This window comes from Raphanus sativus, unplaced genomic scaffold (assembly GCF_000801105.2).
Source record: "Raphanus sativus cultivar WK10039 unplaced genomic scaffold, ASM80110v3 Scaffold1029, whole genome shotgun sequence".
In the NCBI taxonomy this organism is placed as follows: domain Eukaryota; kingdom Viridiplantae; phylum Streptophyta; class Magnoliopsida; order Brassicales; family Brassicaceae; genus Raphanus; species Raphanus sativus.
In genome coordinates, this window is record NW_026616343.1 from 1 (window position 1) to 17,940 (window position 17,940).

Genomic DNA, 17,940 nt, shown 5'->3' on the forward strand with positions numbered 1-17,940 from the left:
TCACAGTGCTGTATGTGATTACATCTGCCTTCACCTTACACTCCTTCATCAATGTAAGAACCTGCCACTTTCATACTTATTGCTAGGTTTGTGCACATTTATCCAAAAACCCAACCATATCGAACCGAATAACTGAAACCAAAACTGAACCAATTTTCAAATATCCAGACGGATCCTATATCTCTAGAACAAAAAAAAAACTAAAGCCGAACCTGAACCGAATTTTAAAATACAAATAATGTAATATCTAAAACATCAATTATATTTAGTTTCTAAATAACCAATTATTCTAAAAATATTATTTATAAACCGAATTACCCAAAAACCCAAACTAATAAAATAGTATTTTACCCCGAAAATATTAAAATTTATCCAAACTATCCAATATTTTCTACGGGAGTTACCTGATATTTAACCTGAAACTCGAATTGTCGGACAGTTTACGCATATTATCCAGAATTACCAAACGACCAAACCCGGAATGGAACCGAATTGGATCCAATTTTTTTCTAATATTAGCCGGTTTCCAAAGTATATTATGAGAGGAACCGAAAACCAAAATAACCAAACCGAAACTAAACTAAATTTTAAAAAATAACCAAATCAAACAGAAAACAGAACATCCATGCCTATTTATTACCTACTCAACCTGACCAACACTGCATTAACCCAAAACTAAAATCAACAGTGTTGAGTTACCTCATCGATGCCACCACGGTCCATGACCTCAACGAAGCCTTTGATCAACGAATTAAAGACCAACAAGATTCGCTTCAACTCCCATCTCCTTCATCCTCCTCACGAACCTCAAACATCTCTCACCCTCCCTTCTCTACAATACCCTCCCACCACTATCCCACACGTCCTCCCATTCGGTCTACCCATCTTCTCAACCACCTCTCTCTCAGCCCTCTCCGTCTCTCCTCTCTGCACATAACAAGTCGCGATCGTGTTATAAGTAACCGCGTCCGCCTCAACACCACACTCCTCCATCTTATCCACCACTCTCCACGCCTCCTCCACCTTCTTCTTCTTGCACCACGCTTGCACCAGCACGTTGAACGTCCTCACATTCGGCCTCACATCAACACTATCCTCCTCCAGCATCAGTTCCAGCAGCTCTGACGATCTCTCAGGCCGCCCCGCGATCCCATACCCTTTGATCAAAGTGTTGTAAGTGCTCGTGGTCGGGTTCAGACCAAGCCCCTTCATCTTCAGCAGCGCCTGCACGGCTTCTTCGACGTTACCTGACTCGGAGTAAGCGTTGATCACCGCGTTGAAGAAGATGGAGTCGGGCTTTGTCCCGCTCCGTTCCACCTCGGAGACTATAGAGGTTATGGAACCGTACTGCTTCTGCACCGTCATCGCGGCTAAGAGAGTTGTGTAAGCGATCAGAGACGGTCTGTGTCCTGTCTCTGACAAGGTTTTGAAAGTGTCTGCGCCTCGTGGGGACGTCCGCGTTCTATCAGAACGTTCATCAGCTTCGTTCTCGACCTCACTGTCCTGCAGCTGCTTCCTTCGCCGCATGACTTGCAGCGATACTGATGCTCTCCTCCTTTGTTAACCTTTTTTGCTCACCAGACCAAAAACCAAGAGTTCAAAAATCAGACCAAACTAAAAAGAACTCAAATCAAGTAACTTAAGCTATAGATTCTTGAGATTATTACCTTAATAGGCGTGGATCGTTGGGCTTCAGACATAACAGGAGCTTTGTTGTTCTCGAAATCTCCCATGTTTTGTCGGAAAAGAATCTGTCTTTGCAATGAATAGTAGAATGTAATCTAATGTTTTTTCAAACAAGAGAGAAGAGCAGTGAAACTGAAGTAAGAAACGCCACCTGTCTTTCACTTCGTGAGTCCATGGGAGAGTTGGAGAGGTCTCAATGCCCTTACACAGAGATGGGTTCCATAGAAAAATGAAAAAAAAAGTATTTTATTAATTAGTTAATTCTGATGAGGAAGACAACGAAACTAGATAAGGAAACTAAAAGACAATAATTTTTTGAGAATTTTTGTTTTCTGTCCACATGTTTTTTTTTCGTTTTTTTGTTGTATTTTATCGTTAATAAATCATGGAGTAAATAATAACCTTCAGGATTTCTTTTAGCGATTGGCCTATATAGGCCCAGCCCAATTAAATTTCTGTAATGAAAAAGTGAAGCCCGTCATTATAGCTGGTCAACATTTCGTTTTAAACGTTAACGTCACGACGTTCGTCACTGGAAACGTTAAACGGCAAGTTGAAATAATCCATTTCAAAGCAGTTAAGATACTTCCATTCCAAAACCAAAATCTCTTTCTCATGAGATCTGAGGTGATTGGTGATGACTAGGGGTGGGCACTTTACCCGATACCCGAAGTGGCACCCGAACCCGACCCGAAAAATCTGAACCGAAATCCGAACCGAAGTAGCAAAATACCCGAACGGGTATTGAATTATGAGAGATCGGATATCCGAACCCGAACGGGTAATACCCGAACCCGAATAGATATCCGAAGATAACCGAATTTATGTACCATTAACCATATATTCATAGTTTAAATATTTATATTAATTTATACACATGGTTTAAAATTAGATAATATACATATAATTGTAAGAAAAATGATTTTTTACTCACTTAAAATGCTTAAAATGCATGTCTAAATTTTTGTTTCATGCATTAACAAAAGCTACAGTTATTTTTTTTTTAAATAATCAAATTAGTATCTTTTATTTTTAAGATTTTATCTTCAAATCATTCAACGTATTAAAAATAAAATATCAGTTAAGTAAAATTATATTTTTAAATAGAAAAAAACTTGAGAAATGAAGAAGTTAATTTTTTCGCAAAATCTAAATATCCGAAAACCTGACCCAAAATAACCGAACCCGAATTAAAAATACCCGAACCCGACCCGAAGTATAGAAATATCCGAACGGGTTTTATACTCTTATACCGAAATACCCGAAAATCCGAAATACCCGAAAATCCGAAATACCCGATCCGAATCCGAACGGGTATCCGAACGCCCACCCGTAGTGATGACTATGAGTGTTCCACACAGCTAATCTCTCTAAAGCAATAGAACCAAATCAATCAAGTTTTATTAATAAAATTTTAAACTACGATCCAAAATCTTTAAAATAAAATATATTGGTTCTAGAAATCAAATTTTCTATAGCTTTTTATCAAGTGCTTTCAAAAATATCCAACGCCAAAAAAAATTAAAGTCAAAGCAAAAATCTTACGGCTTATTTTCTAAAGTAAAAAATCTAAATCTGCAGCAAAAAAACAATCAATTCCTCCGTTTCCATCTGATGTTATATTGTGCAAGAACTTGCAAGGCAGCATTGAATATTCAATACCGCCGCACATATTATTTTATGCATGTTTTTCTGTCAAATTGCCATAAAATAAAAATGTTTTATCTATTCGTGACTATACATCTCGTTATTACTGATGTTTCTTGTATTGCCATTTCCAGTATCACATTAGATTGCTTTTTTAGTTAAGTGTATTCGAATTATCCTTTAATATATTCAATATACGAGTGCATATGTCACAAGCGGGGATAGCTCAGTTGGGAGAGCGTCAGACTGAAGATCTGAAGGTCGCGTGTTCGATCCACGCTCACCGCATGTTTTTTTTTTCAAAAGTTCAAAGAATATAAAGTTCACTTTGCTTGTTAGAGGTATTTTATTGGTTCGGTTTGGTTAACTAAGTTCTAAAAAAAATTCAGCTAAAGTAAACTATATTTAGTTTGGTTTATATCGATTTCGGTTCGGTTTGTGTTTCGGTCTGGTTTAATTGGATTCCTTTAGTTTAATTCTTTTAAAGAAGATCATGTTTTAAAATATAAATATACGGTCATGAAATCATCTTGTTGGTACTATAAAAATAAACTATGTAAACTAAAATAAAAATCTTCAAAACCACAAAAGTATATAAGAACATAACCTTATCAAATTAACTAAATAAATAGAAAATTAAAAAATAATAGTTAACAATGTTTCCTAAAAATAAATTATATAAATTAAATATAATATAAAGCTAAAACATAAATCTTAAAAACCACAAAAAATATAAGAACATAATCAAAACAAAGTTAATTAAAGTAAACAGAAAATTAAAAAAACTAACATCGTTAAATAAAGTTAATAGTGACTTTAATGTTAGGATTTTAGTATATTGTATATTACTAGTATGTTAATCCAAATAATAACAAAAGGACATTGGTTTCTCAGTTCGGTTTAACTTAGTTCAGTTGGATCGACTTCGATTTGGTTTGTTCGGATTAGGAAAATCTTAAACCAAACATTTGATAATAGACTTTGGTTTGGTTTGGATCGGTTTCGGTTTGATTGATTAGGTTTGACTCGATTCGGTTCTTTTGCGCATCCCTATAAATGCTTATAGTCTGCAAAAGATAGCAACTAGACCATTCCAGACTTTCAAACACAAAAATACATATCTTTAACATTTAATTATATATTCACTTGATTGATTTATATGGTATCAAATCTAAAATAGCTATGGATATGATTTTTTCAAACATGGTTCTAAATATGATATGTTATTAATTTTATAATGAAACTTGGTTTGAAATATGTTATAAAAACGTCATATATAATGGGTTGTAGATTACATTCCTTGACATCCTTGTAAGTTAAGAATCTAAAATAGTTTATATGGAATATAAATCAATACTTTAGTTACCAGTCAATTCTGAATACAACCATGAACATCAAATATTTAACATGTTATTTATTCTCAGTGTTTAAACATTTAATACACTTAGAGAAAGATGCAAAGTAGGCTTAAGAATTTGCAAACGTTGCATTCTATTCAATTTCACTCTCTCAAAAGTTGCATTCTATTATGTTGACTAACCTACAATTTATAAGAAATAACTAGAGTAATTCATCAAATTTGTTAATAATTTGCTGATAAGAAACAACTGAAGCAAATGTCGCTAATAATTTGAAAAAGTTTTCAAATGGAGGATGAGTGTGATCTGGTAGTCACCCACTTAGCAATGCATAATTGGTTGATTAAAAACAATTATAGACTTATGCTTAATTCTTTCTCTTTCCACAGAATGTTCATCAGTTGCAATGAAAAAAATGAACGAGTATTCCATCTTTTTCCATATTATTCATTTCCATTCTAGAAAAAATATCAAAATTCTTTTAAAATATCATTCCACGTAAAAATAGTTCTAGAACAAATTGAATATTAATTCAATTCCATTGAATTCCACTAACTATCATTCTTAGTTCCATTTATTCCTTTTATTACCATCCAGTTACAGCCATAATAGTAATCCGTCTAGTCTCCCATATATACGTACCTAACAGGACTACATTTGCTAATGTGACTGAGGCGAATCCGTCTAGTCTCCCATATATACGTACCTAAGAACAGATTGGGTGGTCTCTCTTAAGCCCCCAACAATACCAGGCTCCAATATTTTGTAAAATGCAGAACAACCAATATGTACGTGTAACCATCATCTCTATTACTTTGTAAAAGTTATTTTCAATTTTTTAAATCCATTGGAATCGACCCACCACACTAATATATTTTCCATTTGACTAACGCTGACTATTGTTTAAGGACGTGGATATACATAGCCGTACATGCAGACGAATGACTTCTGACACATCATCTTCTACTATGAACTATTTATACTAAGCCATCCAATCAAATTATAATCCAATTTAACTCGAGAATTTACGTACATCTATGTATACTCATGCATCTTAGTTGATATTAGGTCAATGACCATTTATTCGCCTCAGTCACATTAGCGATCCTCGGAGTCGTAGTACTATATACAGGACCGGTCCTGAGAATTTAAAGGTTTGTGGCATTTCTATGTAAATCCTTTTTTCAGATTTGGAAACTTATATTTATGTAGTTTTCTTTAAAAAAAGTTTAGGGATATATTGAAAATATTTTACTTATATGGTTCAACAACCAACTATCCCATGGTATAACTGTATAAAGGAGTCTGGTTCCCTCGGGAACTCCTAAATATTTGGTATTTAAGTTGGATTGGAGCACATAATCGGTTGGCTACAGGAGATAGACTTTTACAATTGAACTCTCAGACATGTACTATTTGTGTGCAACACAGTTCTTGAAACACGCGATCACCTTTTCCTCGATTGCCACTACTCTGAGGAGACATGAAGGAACCTGAGAAATAAGTTACTGGGGCAGAGATACACATACTAATGGAACAGGGTGCTTGAGCTTGTCTCCGCTAGTACACTATCTATTACAACTCAGTTTCTTCTGAGATATGTCTTTCAAGCTCTAGTTCATACACTTTGGCTTGAGAGGAATAGAAGGAGACATGGCTTAGTTCATTAGCCTCCAGAGATAATTATCAAGTTTTTTGATAAGCAGGTCAGGAAACAGAACAGGAAAAAAAAGGTCAGGAACAGAATAAATTCACTACAAGGGAAAGGAGGGAAACATCTGATCCATGCAACGGCAAATTGGTCTGACTCTAGAGAATAGAGTAGAGCTTTCTTTTTAGATTTCTCAAATTAGTAAATTTCTAAACACACTTTATTTTAGATTAAAGCTGCATTAGTTTGTATAAAGACCTTTTTTGTTTGAATAAATTTAATATTTGTTCAAAAAATAAAAACAATGAATTTCTCAAATTTTTTTTTTTGTAAACTAATGAATTTCTCAAATTTTCTAATGGGTTTAAAGCATGATGTGATCTTAACTGATAAAAAAATGTTCACAATAACAATCAAACTCAGAGACTATTGCATCGTTCTTAAGTCTTCTAGAACAATAGACCAAAATAACTTGGTTATCTAGATAATTAGTATGTTTGTAAATACTTTTATTTAGATCTATAAGGGTCACCCAATCTATAATGTTGGTCGCTATAAAACAAACGCAATTGGCATATAATATTTATGCCAATATGTAGCATTGAATGTTGTTTTCCCTTCTTTGTTAAATTTAAGTTTGTTTTGTTCTAAGAAGGGCATGTCTTTATCGAGTAGATTCAGCATTATGTGCTTGCATGATACCTGATGGAAAATAAAGCGCAAAGTAGATTGTCTTTGCTCATTATATTTAGAAACTTTGCAAAAGTAATCCCTTTTAGTTTTGAATATGCATAAATGACTCCTTTTTAATTATTCATTAAATAAAATCATCTCTTAAATTATGTTGGTGTCATTGTTTGTCATGCTTTGGTAAAATATTTTTCTGACTTTCAACAGTATATATTTTTTTAAAAAAGCCTACTCAGAACTTACATAAATTCAGAAATTTTAATTCTTAAACATGCAGGGAATTAAAAAAAAAACACAAACACTTAAATGTATTTACAAAAAGTGTTATGATATCTTATAAAACTTAAATGGTGGTATGATGAAGCTAATCTTTAAACAACAACCATGATATTTGCTTATTTAACACCCATTTATTTTTGAAACTTAAATATGATATCTCGAGTACAACACTATACATTTAGAGTCTCGTATAACAGAAGTAGTATCAAGAGTTTAATTTTAAATTTTACCAAATAGCATCTCTTTCAGATATAATAAGTAGACATTTATGCATACCTTACAAAGGGGTGGACGAATACTCAGTTTAAAAGAGAGAACAAATATTTTCATGATATCTATAGAAAATACAAAGTCTTACAATAAATCTTTTTCCTATACATACTACATAAGTAAAACATCAGGATACATAAGTAAAACATCAGGATAAATGATCTAAAATGATTTACAAATAGCAAAAAAAATACATGAAAACAAAAGTTATCATAGAAAATTATTAATAACTTTAGTATGAAACATTTATCATGATTTTCGGGATAAACAAAGTGTTTTACACAAAATATGTAAATTTTAAATATGTATAGTAATTCGCTAATCAGTATCTGATGGCTGTATATTTCTTGTATATATGATTATAATATTGTATACACATATCTACTACCACAAACTTATCTTACATTAAGTTTTTAGTTAAGCATGTAATTAAGTTATTTCATCATGATAGAATCCCAACCTTTGCTTTATTCTTTCTCACAACCCCCACTTAAACTTATAATCATTAGACAGATTGGGTAATAATTAGATATCCCATTGCTATTAGAATACTTAGCACGATTAATTATTCATTACTTTGTTTTCTTTTCTTTATCATATTTGTAAGTAAAGCAAATGAGCCGTCCAGTGTAAAATTCCCTTTAAATATTGTAATAAATTGCTAGAAGTCATCCTTCCCCACGAGTGTCTCGTGAACGGAAAAAAGAACAAAAGGAAATGTGGGGACGAAAGCGATATTATCAGATAAGTGGAGCTAAGTGGGCTTGTGATTACCGATAGATCCATCTTAATTGTATTTATATTTTTATAAGCAGTTGTTGATTAAGCTTATCAGAAAATGCAGTCTAGTGGCTAAATGCATCTTGTAGACCAGAAAATGTTAAATGACTTAGCAAGAGATTAATAATTAAGTTTGCGGGATCAAATTTGAGGGAACACTTTTAATTATTTTTATTATGCTGAATATCTTCTTCTATTTTGTTAGGGGTTTTGCTTTCCTTCTACCTTTTTTCTTATCAAAACTTCTTTCCTTCTACCAATCCAACGATTCATTCAACAAATAAAATCCTACAATATTACCAGTTGGAGCGAGACTTTAGAATTTCTTTCCTAGTTTTCTCTAGGGTTACTAAAGTTAAACATTGCATAGCATCACTTTAGTGTAGTTTTATGACACTCTGACCGGATAAGAAATTTTAAAAGAAGACGGTTTAGACTTAAGCGTAAAGAGAGTTATAAAAAAGAGTTCTAACCCCTACGCTACACTATAGGCACTAGAAAGCCTACTAGCGTCTCTCCTTTTTACTTTTGTTTGATCTCACACTTAAACTCAGTTCCCATGGCCTTTTCAACTTGATTAAACTATATAAAAATTGTATTCAGTGAATGTACTAGTTCATCTTTGATTAAATAATATCTTTAATTTTATTAAAAAGTTATAGGACTGAGTAAAATCATAGTTTTAGTTAAACCTCGCGCAATATGTATATACGAGTGTAGTATATTTATAATAAACACATGGTATTGTAGGTTTCTAGGTTAGGTTTCTACTTACTAGATCAATGTTATTTGACTTGCGTTTACGCTCAGAGTGGCCAATTAAACAAAATGGATTAGGTGCGTGTATTTGTCTGGCTTGGGATCTTTACTCCAATCGTATCTCCATCCAATGAAGTGTCTCGATTTCTCACAGTGACATCCGAGATGACGAAAAAATTGAAAATATATATTAGTGATGGGCCTAACTCACATCCAAAAGCTAGCTCAAGAGTGGAAAATTGCATATACACTTATATATTGCCCAAGAACACTTATCCCAAACGATGTGGGATATTAATAGCCCCTCTCGAGATGTGGGTGAGAAACGGTCCAATCGGAAACAACCCAAACCCAACATCTCGGACATACCACAGCAAGATGGACCATTTTTATAGGCTACATAGGTAGACAACTATTTATATTGGGAAATCATCTTGCTGGGCTTAACCATGGACTCTGATACCATATTAGTGATTGGCCTAACTCACCCCCAAAAGCTAGCTCAAGAGTGGAAGATTGTCCATGCACTTATATATTGCCCAAAAACACTTATCCCAAACGATGTGGGATATTAATAATATATGCTACTCCAAGGTCAAAGAGAAAACCCATTGAAATATGTCAAGAGGGTTAGACCTGTGGTGTGAGTTTGTACAAACGTGCATGGTATTCTTTTGAATTATCTTAACCAACCAATTAGTCGGCATGCATTATAACGAAAGTTCCATCCTCATGTAGTTGATGTGGCGTTATTTTAGCTCTGCAGAATCTCATTATAATATATCGAAATGGGAAACGTTTTTGATATTGCCGCATGAGTTCATGTTGAGTATTTAGATCCGATTAGGTTAGGTTTAGCTTCTTGAATGTTAATGTGATTTGGTTTCTTCGATTCGTTTCAGGTTCGAGATCAAAGCAACGAAGAACAAATGAACAACACAAGATTTGTTCACCCGGTGTTCGCTGATCTACTCACCGGAGAGGGAACGGCATCCCTCAACTGATCACTATCAAATGTTTTGATCAAGGTTACAAGCTCAACAACAATGGCGTAAGCCAATAAACCAGAGCAATACAAGAGAGATTTAGCGAGCTTATCACTTCCTCTATGAAGCCGGAAAGTCACCGTCGGAATGATCCAACCTGATCGTGTACCGCTTTCGTGACTCCGTCGAACTTCAACCTCGTGATCTCAAAGCTAAGTCGTCTTCTCTCTTCCTTGATCTTTCTCTCTCGATATGATTCTCTCTCTCTTCGCCGTAGTGACGATGAGATCTGATGAGTTTGTTATAACAACCTCATCCACTTGCCGTTGCCTCTGAAACACTGCATTTCATTTAGCATTCATAATGCTCTTGGGCTGAGACTTGGGTTTCTCCTCTTTCTTACAGGTTTGAGAAGAAATGGACTGCAACAGGTGAAGCCCACTCGGTGTTTAACTGAACCAAAGTCCACAGTTCATAAATCATGTATCTGTAGAAATATCATTTACAGTTTGGTATTTACTTGGTTAATATTCACAATATTATATATGTAGCTGATCCAACCCGAAAGGGATAAACTTGATATGATGACCACTATTTTCATTCATATAAATTTTCAAAGATATTCTTAACAGAAAACTAATATTTTAATATAACTATTTATGGTTAAACTTCTTTGAAAAAATCCAATCCATAAAAACACATTATGAATAAATATCACAAAAGTATAATTTGATCATTGTTACGTTTTCTTTTCTATGTTTAACTTTTAAGTGATGAGATATGTACATGATAACGTATATCATTGGAAATTCTCTAGTATTTTGGATACTAAACATATTTATCAATAGTATCTTAATGGATTTTTAAAAAAATATTAAATACATGATGATATCTCAAAACTTAAAAATATTATGCAAAAGTATCTCCAAAATATTATTAAGCTAAATTTTCCAAGTTTAAGATACTTATATATTATTATATTTACTATTATATTTATTATTTTGGACTCGCTATAATATCATTGATGAAGATACTTTTGATTGTATAAAACATTGAGTATCCATCAATCACGGTACTAATATGAATAAATTCTTAACTTTTTACTAATCTATTAGAGCTGTACTAATTATATATTTTTCTTCTAAAAGATAAATGATGCATCCATTAAAATATTTATCCTCACATTAATATTCACATTACTAATCATATATATCGTGCGCTATATAGGGATTTCAAAATGAGTTACAACTCATGAGTTAGCTCAGCTCAGCTCATTTTTTCATGAGTATGATCATTATATTTTAGGCTCATTTAATAAATGAGTTTAATGATCGAGCTTAAAAAAGATCACGAGTTATATGAACGATCGTTAATGAACATGAGCTGACTCATGAGCTCGTTCATTTCTTATGGAAAAAGATAATTTTTATATTTATCATATTTATCATATTTATCTTTAAAACTAAAATGTAAAATATACATAAGTAATATAGGAGTAAAACTTTTAAAAGTTATCTATACTTTTTCCGAAGAAACAAAAAAGAGACTATCCTGTTTAGAAATTATCAAAATTTTCTATATAAACCCACGTTAACCATATCATCTCTCTCACAAATTTCATTGATCTCAAATTTGATATACGTCTCCTCTCACTTTGCTTATCGTAACTCAGAACTCACGGTAAGTTATTTATGATTAATAGTTTTATTAAATTTTGAATAATACTATAGAAGTAATTTTATCGATGTTTAATTTAATATAGTTATAATTATTTTGTGTTAGATCACGAGTTAGCTCATTTAACTCATGATCTAGATGATCCGAGTACGAGTTTACATATTGAAGCTCATATAATAAATGAGCTGATCTGAGCTAACTCATGAAAGAGCCGAGCTTACTATGAGCTGAGCTGAACTGAGCGAGCTAGCTCATTTTGACACCCCTAGCGCTATACAATGTTTCTAACTAAAGCCAAAATTTCTGATACTGTTACTCATGATTAATCACTCATCAACCACCTCAAATTTATTATTATTTAAATAAAACCTTTTATTTAATAAAACCTTTAAAAACAAAGCAAGCTCCTTGACATATAATATAAAAGAAACTGTTATAATAATAATGCCCATGTACACCCAATAAAAGCTTGGCAAATAAAATGACTTATTGAGAGGGCGAAAAGAATGTATATAAAATGGTACTATTTAGGAAAAAAAGAGAACACATGAAGTACAAAGTTACCAAATGTACGATCTATGTGGCTGACGAAGTGACGATGAAATACTAAAGTTACTAATATAGTTTACCACGGAAATTTTGCATTATGACACTATCGAAAATGATATAATTAATAAAAGGTTTTGGCCAGTGGCGAATCTAGACGTGATTACTGCTGGGTGCACAAATCTGTAAAACTATGAATTTTAATGGATACATATAAAAATTAGTGAAAAAATACACTAACTTTTTTTTAAAAAAAAATATGGGGGTACATGCACCCTCAATCCTCTTACTGGCTTCTCCCCTGGTTTAGCATAATTCTAAACAAAAGAGAAAAAAAGATTACTTTTTTTGTGAAGAAAAGAAGCCAACTAAATTTCGTTAAGTTTTTTTATATTCAAACTTTTTAAGTTATCCAATTTAATACTTCAACTAACTATATTGCACATTTTAATACACAAACTTTTTAAAATGTATCTCTTCTAATATCCAAACATTGTTTATTTTTATTAAAAATACTAATAAGTTTCAAATAAAATTAAAAAAATCTCCAAAAATATCTATTTTAAGATTTAGGAAAGAAGTTAAATAAATAATGGAGAAAATTTAATTTAAAAATAATAATAATTTTAAAGGAAAAAATTTCTAATTTCAAAAGAAACCAAATTCAATAATTAAAACTTGATTTTTTTAGAAAATTTAATATTATACAAAATTTAGTTAATTTTATTTCTCAAACACTAAATAAAATTAGAATTTTCTGAGGTCTTTTGTAAGTTTTAAGATTTTCTAAATTTTGATTGAAACTTATTAGTATTTTTTATTAAAATAACGAAGTTTGAGTATTAATATGGACACACTTTTAAAAGTTTGTGTATTAAAATAAGCAAAGTAATTAGTTGGAATATTAAATTGGATAATGGAAAAATTAGGATTAAAAAGGTTAACGAAATTTAGTTGGAGTATTTTTATGAAATTTTCCAAATGTTTTTAAATTATCAAACAGATTCTATATAAATGTATTATATCTTTTATCTAGCAACAAAATGCATTTGTAACTGAATTTGATACAGATGTAAATTTTAAAGTAGTTTTAGTGAGTATCTGTAGATATAAAAGATCAACAAATTATTAGATAGTTATCAAATAAATAAAAATCTGAGTGGCCATCGTCCTTGTATTCATAGAGGAGCGTTCCTCCCAAAACCATTAACTAAATCATGATATAAAAAAAAAAGAGAAGAAGCAGTTGATGGGCTAACCGACCACATATTTAATATGCTGTGGAGTAAAGCTTTACTGAAAGTTTTTAGAATTTGTAAGTTAGCCGGCTATTGTATATGTTGTGGACTAGATTTTCTTTCTGGGGATTATTGAATATGTTCATCGTACGTAGATGCTAGATTGTTAAATGTAGAACTATTATACTTTGTTAATGCCATAATGAAAAATGATGTAATAGACACACAAGTATAAATTCTCTTTATCATATTTTAAACTCATATTCTTTGTGAGTGATCATAAGACAATCAAAAGATTACTTACATCAATCTTTGTGATTTCCATGAGGTAAAGAGTCAAAAAGTGTAGTGGAACACAAACATCTCATAGGTGGGCAAAAGAAAAGAGAAACTCCATTTAATATATAAACACCTCTACTTTTTTGAGCAACATATAAACACCTCTACTTATTAAGCATTTTAAGCACATATGACATATATATAGACACACATATGAGAGATTGTCACATCAAAACTAACAATTTATATATCTCCCTTTCATATAAGTTTTAACGGCGGTTTAGGAGACCCGTAGTTCTCTGATCATCCTCCGGTTACCACTCTCAGCAAAACACAAATCAACTAAAATCTCTCACTCTCTTTACTCATTCTTCTTATTTGGATAAGATCACTCTCTATCTCCCTCGTTTTCAGCAGACTCGATCCAAACCCTAACCTCTTTGATTCCTTTCACAAAAATATTATTTATTCCCTTCAAGAAACCAATTATAAATATTTTGACAAAACACTTTTTTTACCATCCCTCTTTATTTATTCTTACTCCACGCCATAAATGTCAAATTGTTCGATTTGTCCTTTGCCCTTAATTACTGTCAACACCACCATCACTTCTATACTACAAACCCTTCTCGTATTCTCTTAAGAATACGTACTTTAAATACATTACAAATACACACTCAGCCCTTATAAAAGCAAGAGAAAAGAGAGAGACGTGATTCTTGGTTTAGTTTTCTTGATGGATTTATGTTGGAGGAGAGAGATGGAAGGTAAACTAGCACATGACTACTTGTCATCCGCAAAGAGCCACCATGGTAAGATGACATCAGCGCACAGTCCGCACCGCATCTCCGTCGTTACCGGACCGGTGATAGTAGGCGCCGGACCATCGGGACTAGCGACGGCGGCTTGTCTAAAAGAGAAAGGGATAACTTCGGTACTACTCGAGAGATCAAACTGCATAGCTTCACTATGGCAGCTCAAGACATACGACCGGCTCCATCTCCACCTTCCTAAGCAGTTCTGTGAACTTCCGCTTATACCCTTTCCCGACCACTTCCCAACTTATCCGACAAAACAGCAGTTCATCGAGTACCTCGAGGACTACGCCAAGAGGTTCGATATACGACCGGAGTTTGGTCAGACGGTTGAGTCGGCTGAGTTTGATGAGAATCTTGGTATGTGGCGCGTGAAGAGCGTGGGTGAAGAGGGCACGACGGAGTATGTTTGCCGGTGGCTGGTAGCTGCGACGGGGGAGAATGCTGAGCCGGTGGTCCCTAGGTTTGAGGGGATGGAGAAGTTTGAGGCCACCGGGGTAGTTAAGCACACTAGTCACTATAAGAGCGGCAGAGACTTCGCCGGGAAAAGGGTTTTGGTCGTCGGATGTGGAAACTCCGGCATGGAGGTTTGTTTGGATCTCTGTAACTTCGATGCTCAGCCTTCTCTCGTTGTCAGAGACGCTGTGAGTCTCTTTTCTCCTTTTCTTGTTTTAAGAAAAATAGTTTGGAGATTAAATTAACTTTTTCTTTGTTTTCAATATTTTTTTTTGTTTGGCTCTCTTTCATGTTTTGTATAGTTTTTCTATGCTTAAAAAACAAAAACACATAAAAATGTTTAAAAAAAAAATCAAGTTGATCTTCTGATAAAACCAAAAAAGTTTTTAACTCAAGATATTATCTACTTTGTTACAAACTTTTTTCTTCTAATTTTACATTAAGATTGCTTGTTTTGAGATGTTCTAGTTATAGTCAAATATCTGAAAAGGAACTTTGATTGGACACTCATGATTCAATATAAAACATCATTAGTTTGAAGATTTGTTAAAAAATGTTTATTTACTCTTCTTATTAATTGAATGGTTTTAACAAGATTGTATTTTTACTAATGACAAATGTTTCAAAAATGTGTATCTATTTAATTATACTATTTCATAAAGAACCCAACTATATTTATATAATAAATAAGGAAAATCCAATCATACTCTTTAATTGACCAGCTGATCAAAAGATTAACTTTTTGAAATTAATGTATTTTTTCCTTTTTAGTTTGATTTTGATTTTTTTTTTTGAACACCTCTTTTTAGTTTGATAATATTGATATTTTTCTATTAATCTGTTTTGAATTTTTGTTTTAAAACTATGTAAATGGCTTGTATTCATCCTAATTTAAGATTTTATTTTGTCTATTAGGCCTTGTGACTTCAAGTTCCAACAATGCTGTTAACAGTTTTATGAATAAAGTTTACCTAATTTCTTTAATACGGAAATGCTATTTTTATAAATGAAAACTATCAGAACACTCACTTTATTGGGATTATCACAAGCATGCGCAAACATTCTCACCCAAAAAACATATTCTCATAACTTTTTAAAAAATAAAAAATTACATATAATATGATTTTCTCATTCGAAATTTTATAAATGCATAGTATTTGCTAATTATGTCTCTTTTTAACTGGTGAAGGTGCACGTCCTACCACGAGAGATGTTGGGTACTTCGACTTTTGGGCTGTCCATGTTGTTACTTAAATGGTTGCCCATCCGGCTCGTTGACCGTTTCCTCTTGGCTGTTTCCCGGTTTATCCTCGGAGATACCACCCTGTTAGGTCTAAACCGTCCCCGGTTAGGCCCATTAGAACTCAAAAATCGCACCGGAAAAACTCCGGTTCTCGACGTTGGGACGCTTGCCAAGATCAAAACCGGAGATATCAAGGTACTGTATATCTTAATCAAATATGGTATTATCGTTCATATAAATGCTAATAACGAACCGGTTTACTGACTGATATTGGATTTGTTACTAACAAAAGGTGTGTTCCGGGATAAGAAAGTTAAAACAACATGAAGTTGAGTTCGATAACGGAATAACGGAGATATTTGATGCCATAATATTGGCAACTGGCTATAAAAGCAACGTACCCTCTTGGCTAAAGGTAGTCAATAATGATAATATAGTTATTTTCATCCTTGTCCACTTTATTTAAAACAATCATAAAACTCTTATTAAAATTTGAATGTTCCTTATAAATATATATAACCGTTGAAAAGTCGCATTAAATGGGTTTTAAACAAATAATTCTGCAGGAGAATAAAATGTTTAGTAAGAAAGATGGATTCCCAATACAAGAGTTTCCAGAGGGATGGAGAGGTGAGAGTGGGCTATATGCGGTCGGATTCACAAAACGTGGAATTTTTGGAGCATCAATGGATGCAAAGAAAATAGCTCAAGACATATTCGAGTGTTCAAGAAAATCATATCAAGCACACAGACATATACAAGTGTTATGCATGCCAAGAAAAACTGGTCAATCCTATAGTAGATTACTAGAATGATACATTTCTATTAAGAAGCAACATAGCTTGAAGTCGCAGGTAGCGATCAAATAACAAAACTGATGGTTTTGGGGTTCAAGGGGAGAACTGAGGAGTGGTTTAAATTAAGACTTATCTCCAGCTGCAATGCAAATTGGGGAATTGAAAGAAAAGGAAACTCAGTGCGGATGATTGTGATTGTGGTGGGCATTGATGATCATCTGATCAAAGGAGAGGAGGGGACCCTCTCTCTTTGCGTGCTTATAACCCACTTCGTAGATCTTTCTACATCTTCTCTCTATGTTTCAATTTTTTTTAAGTTTTACTTAGTTAGGTATGCTCTTTGTTTTTCTTGCCTTTTTCAGTTCATTTTTTTGCCAGAGTTTGTAGAACGTTTATTTTTGTTATATACATGATATTTGTTTAACTAAAACTCTTGCTTTTTAAAACGGACATGAGCAATTGAATTGTTAATAAATAATGATACTAATAAAGCTAAGAAAAATGCCAATGATTTTTCGTTGTCGAAATGATTTCATTCCCTAGTAGAAGTATCATATTAAAATGGACCACTGCTTGTACATTTGTCAGAAATTAAGTCCTGCACATTTATAATTCTGCTGACCCTTTTCCCAATTATTGCTAGAAGTACGGTCTCCACATGATTTCTTGTCATATTTTTGAAATTAAACTAGCTATAAACTGTCGTAGATCTCATGTCAGATAGCTTCGATTTAGATTCTATCATGGATTTGTTATCTTGGCCGCATTAATAGAATCTTTAAA

At 32.8% G+C, this 17,940-nt stretch overlaps 2 protein-coding genes and 1 non-coding gene across 3 annotated transcripts; 2 read left to right on the plus strand and 1 right to left on the minus strand.

The window, feature by feature from the left end:
* Positions 1 to 4: 4 nt before the first annotated feature.
* Positions 5 to 1,997, minus strand: LOC108827270 (pentatricopeptide repeat-containing protein At5g25630; the record flags this gene model as incomplete). Its single annotated transcript, XM_018600649.2, is given in 7 exon segments — positions 5 to 61; positions 700 to 759; positions 761 to 813; positions 816 to 1,433; positions 1,436 to 1,565; positions 1,668 to 1,751; positions 1,838 to 1,997. Coding segments are annotated over 7 exon segments (1,026 nt in total), but the record flags the coding sequence as incomplete, so codon positions are not given.
* A 1,551-nt stretch (positions 1,998 to 3,548) lies between these two features.
* TRNAF-GAA (transfer RNA phenylalanine (anticodon GAA)) lies at positions 3,549 to 3,621 on the plus strand. Its single transcript has one exon. It is a non-coding gene; the product is annotated as a tRNA-Phe (tRNA).
* A 10,467-nt stretch (positions 3,622 to 14,088) lies between these two features.
* Positions 14,089 to 17,584, plus strand: LOC130494246 (indole-3-pyruvate monooxygenase YUCCA6-like). The gene is made up of 4 exons (XM_056998203.1): positions 14,089 to 15,305; positions 16,307 to 16,555; positions 16,653 to 16,775; positions 16,927 to 17,584. Exons 1-4 carry the CDS (start codon positions 14,583 to 14,585, stop codon positions 17,173 to 17,175), a joined length of 1,344 nt encoding a protein of 447 aa, XP_056854183.1. The 5' UTR covers positions 14,089 to 14,582; the 3' UTR covers positions 17,176 to 17,584.
* The last annotated feature ends 356 nt before the right edge of the window (positions 17,585 to 17,940 follow it).

Excerpts from the sequence above, each read along its gene's own strand:
- LOC130494246 (XM_056998203.1), top strand. The coding sequence starts at position 14,583 with ATGGATTTATGTTGGAGGAGAGAGATGGAAGGTAAACTAGCACATGAC. Across the intron at positions 16,556-16,652 it reads TCAAAACCGGAGATATCAAG|GTGTGTTCCGGGATAAGAAA; the intron begins GTACTGTATATC and ends TACTAACAAAAG. Across the intron at positions 16,776-16,926 it reads ACGTACCCTCTTGGCTAAAG|GAGAATAAAATGTTTAGTAA; the intron begins GTAGTCAATAAT and ends ATAATTCTGCAG.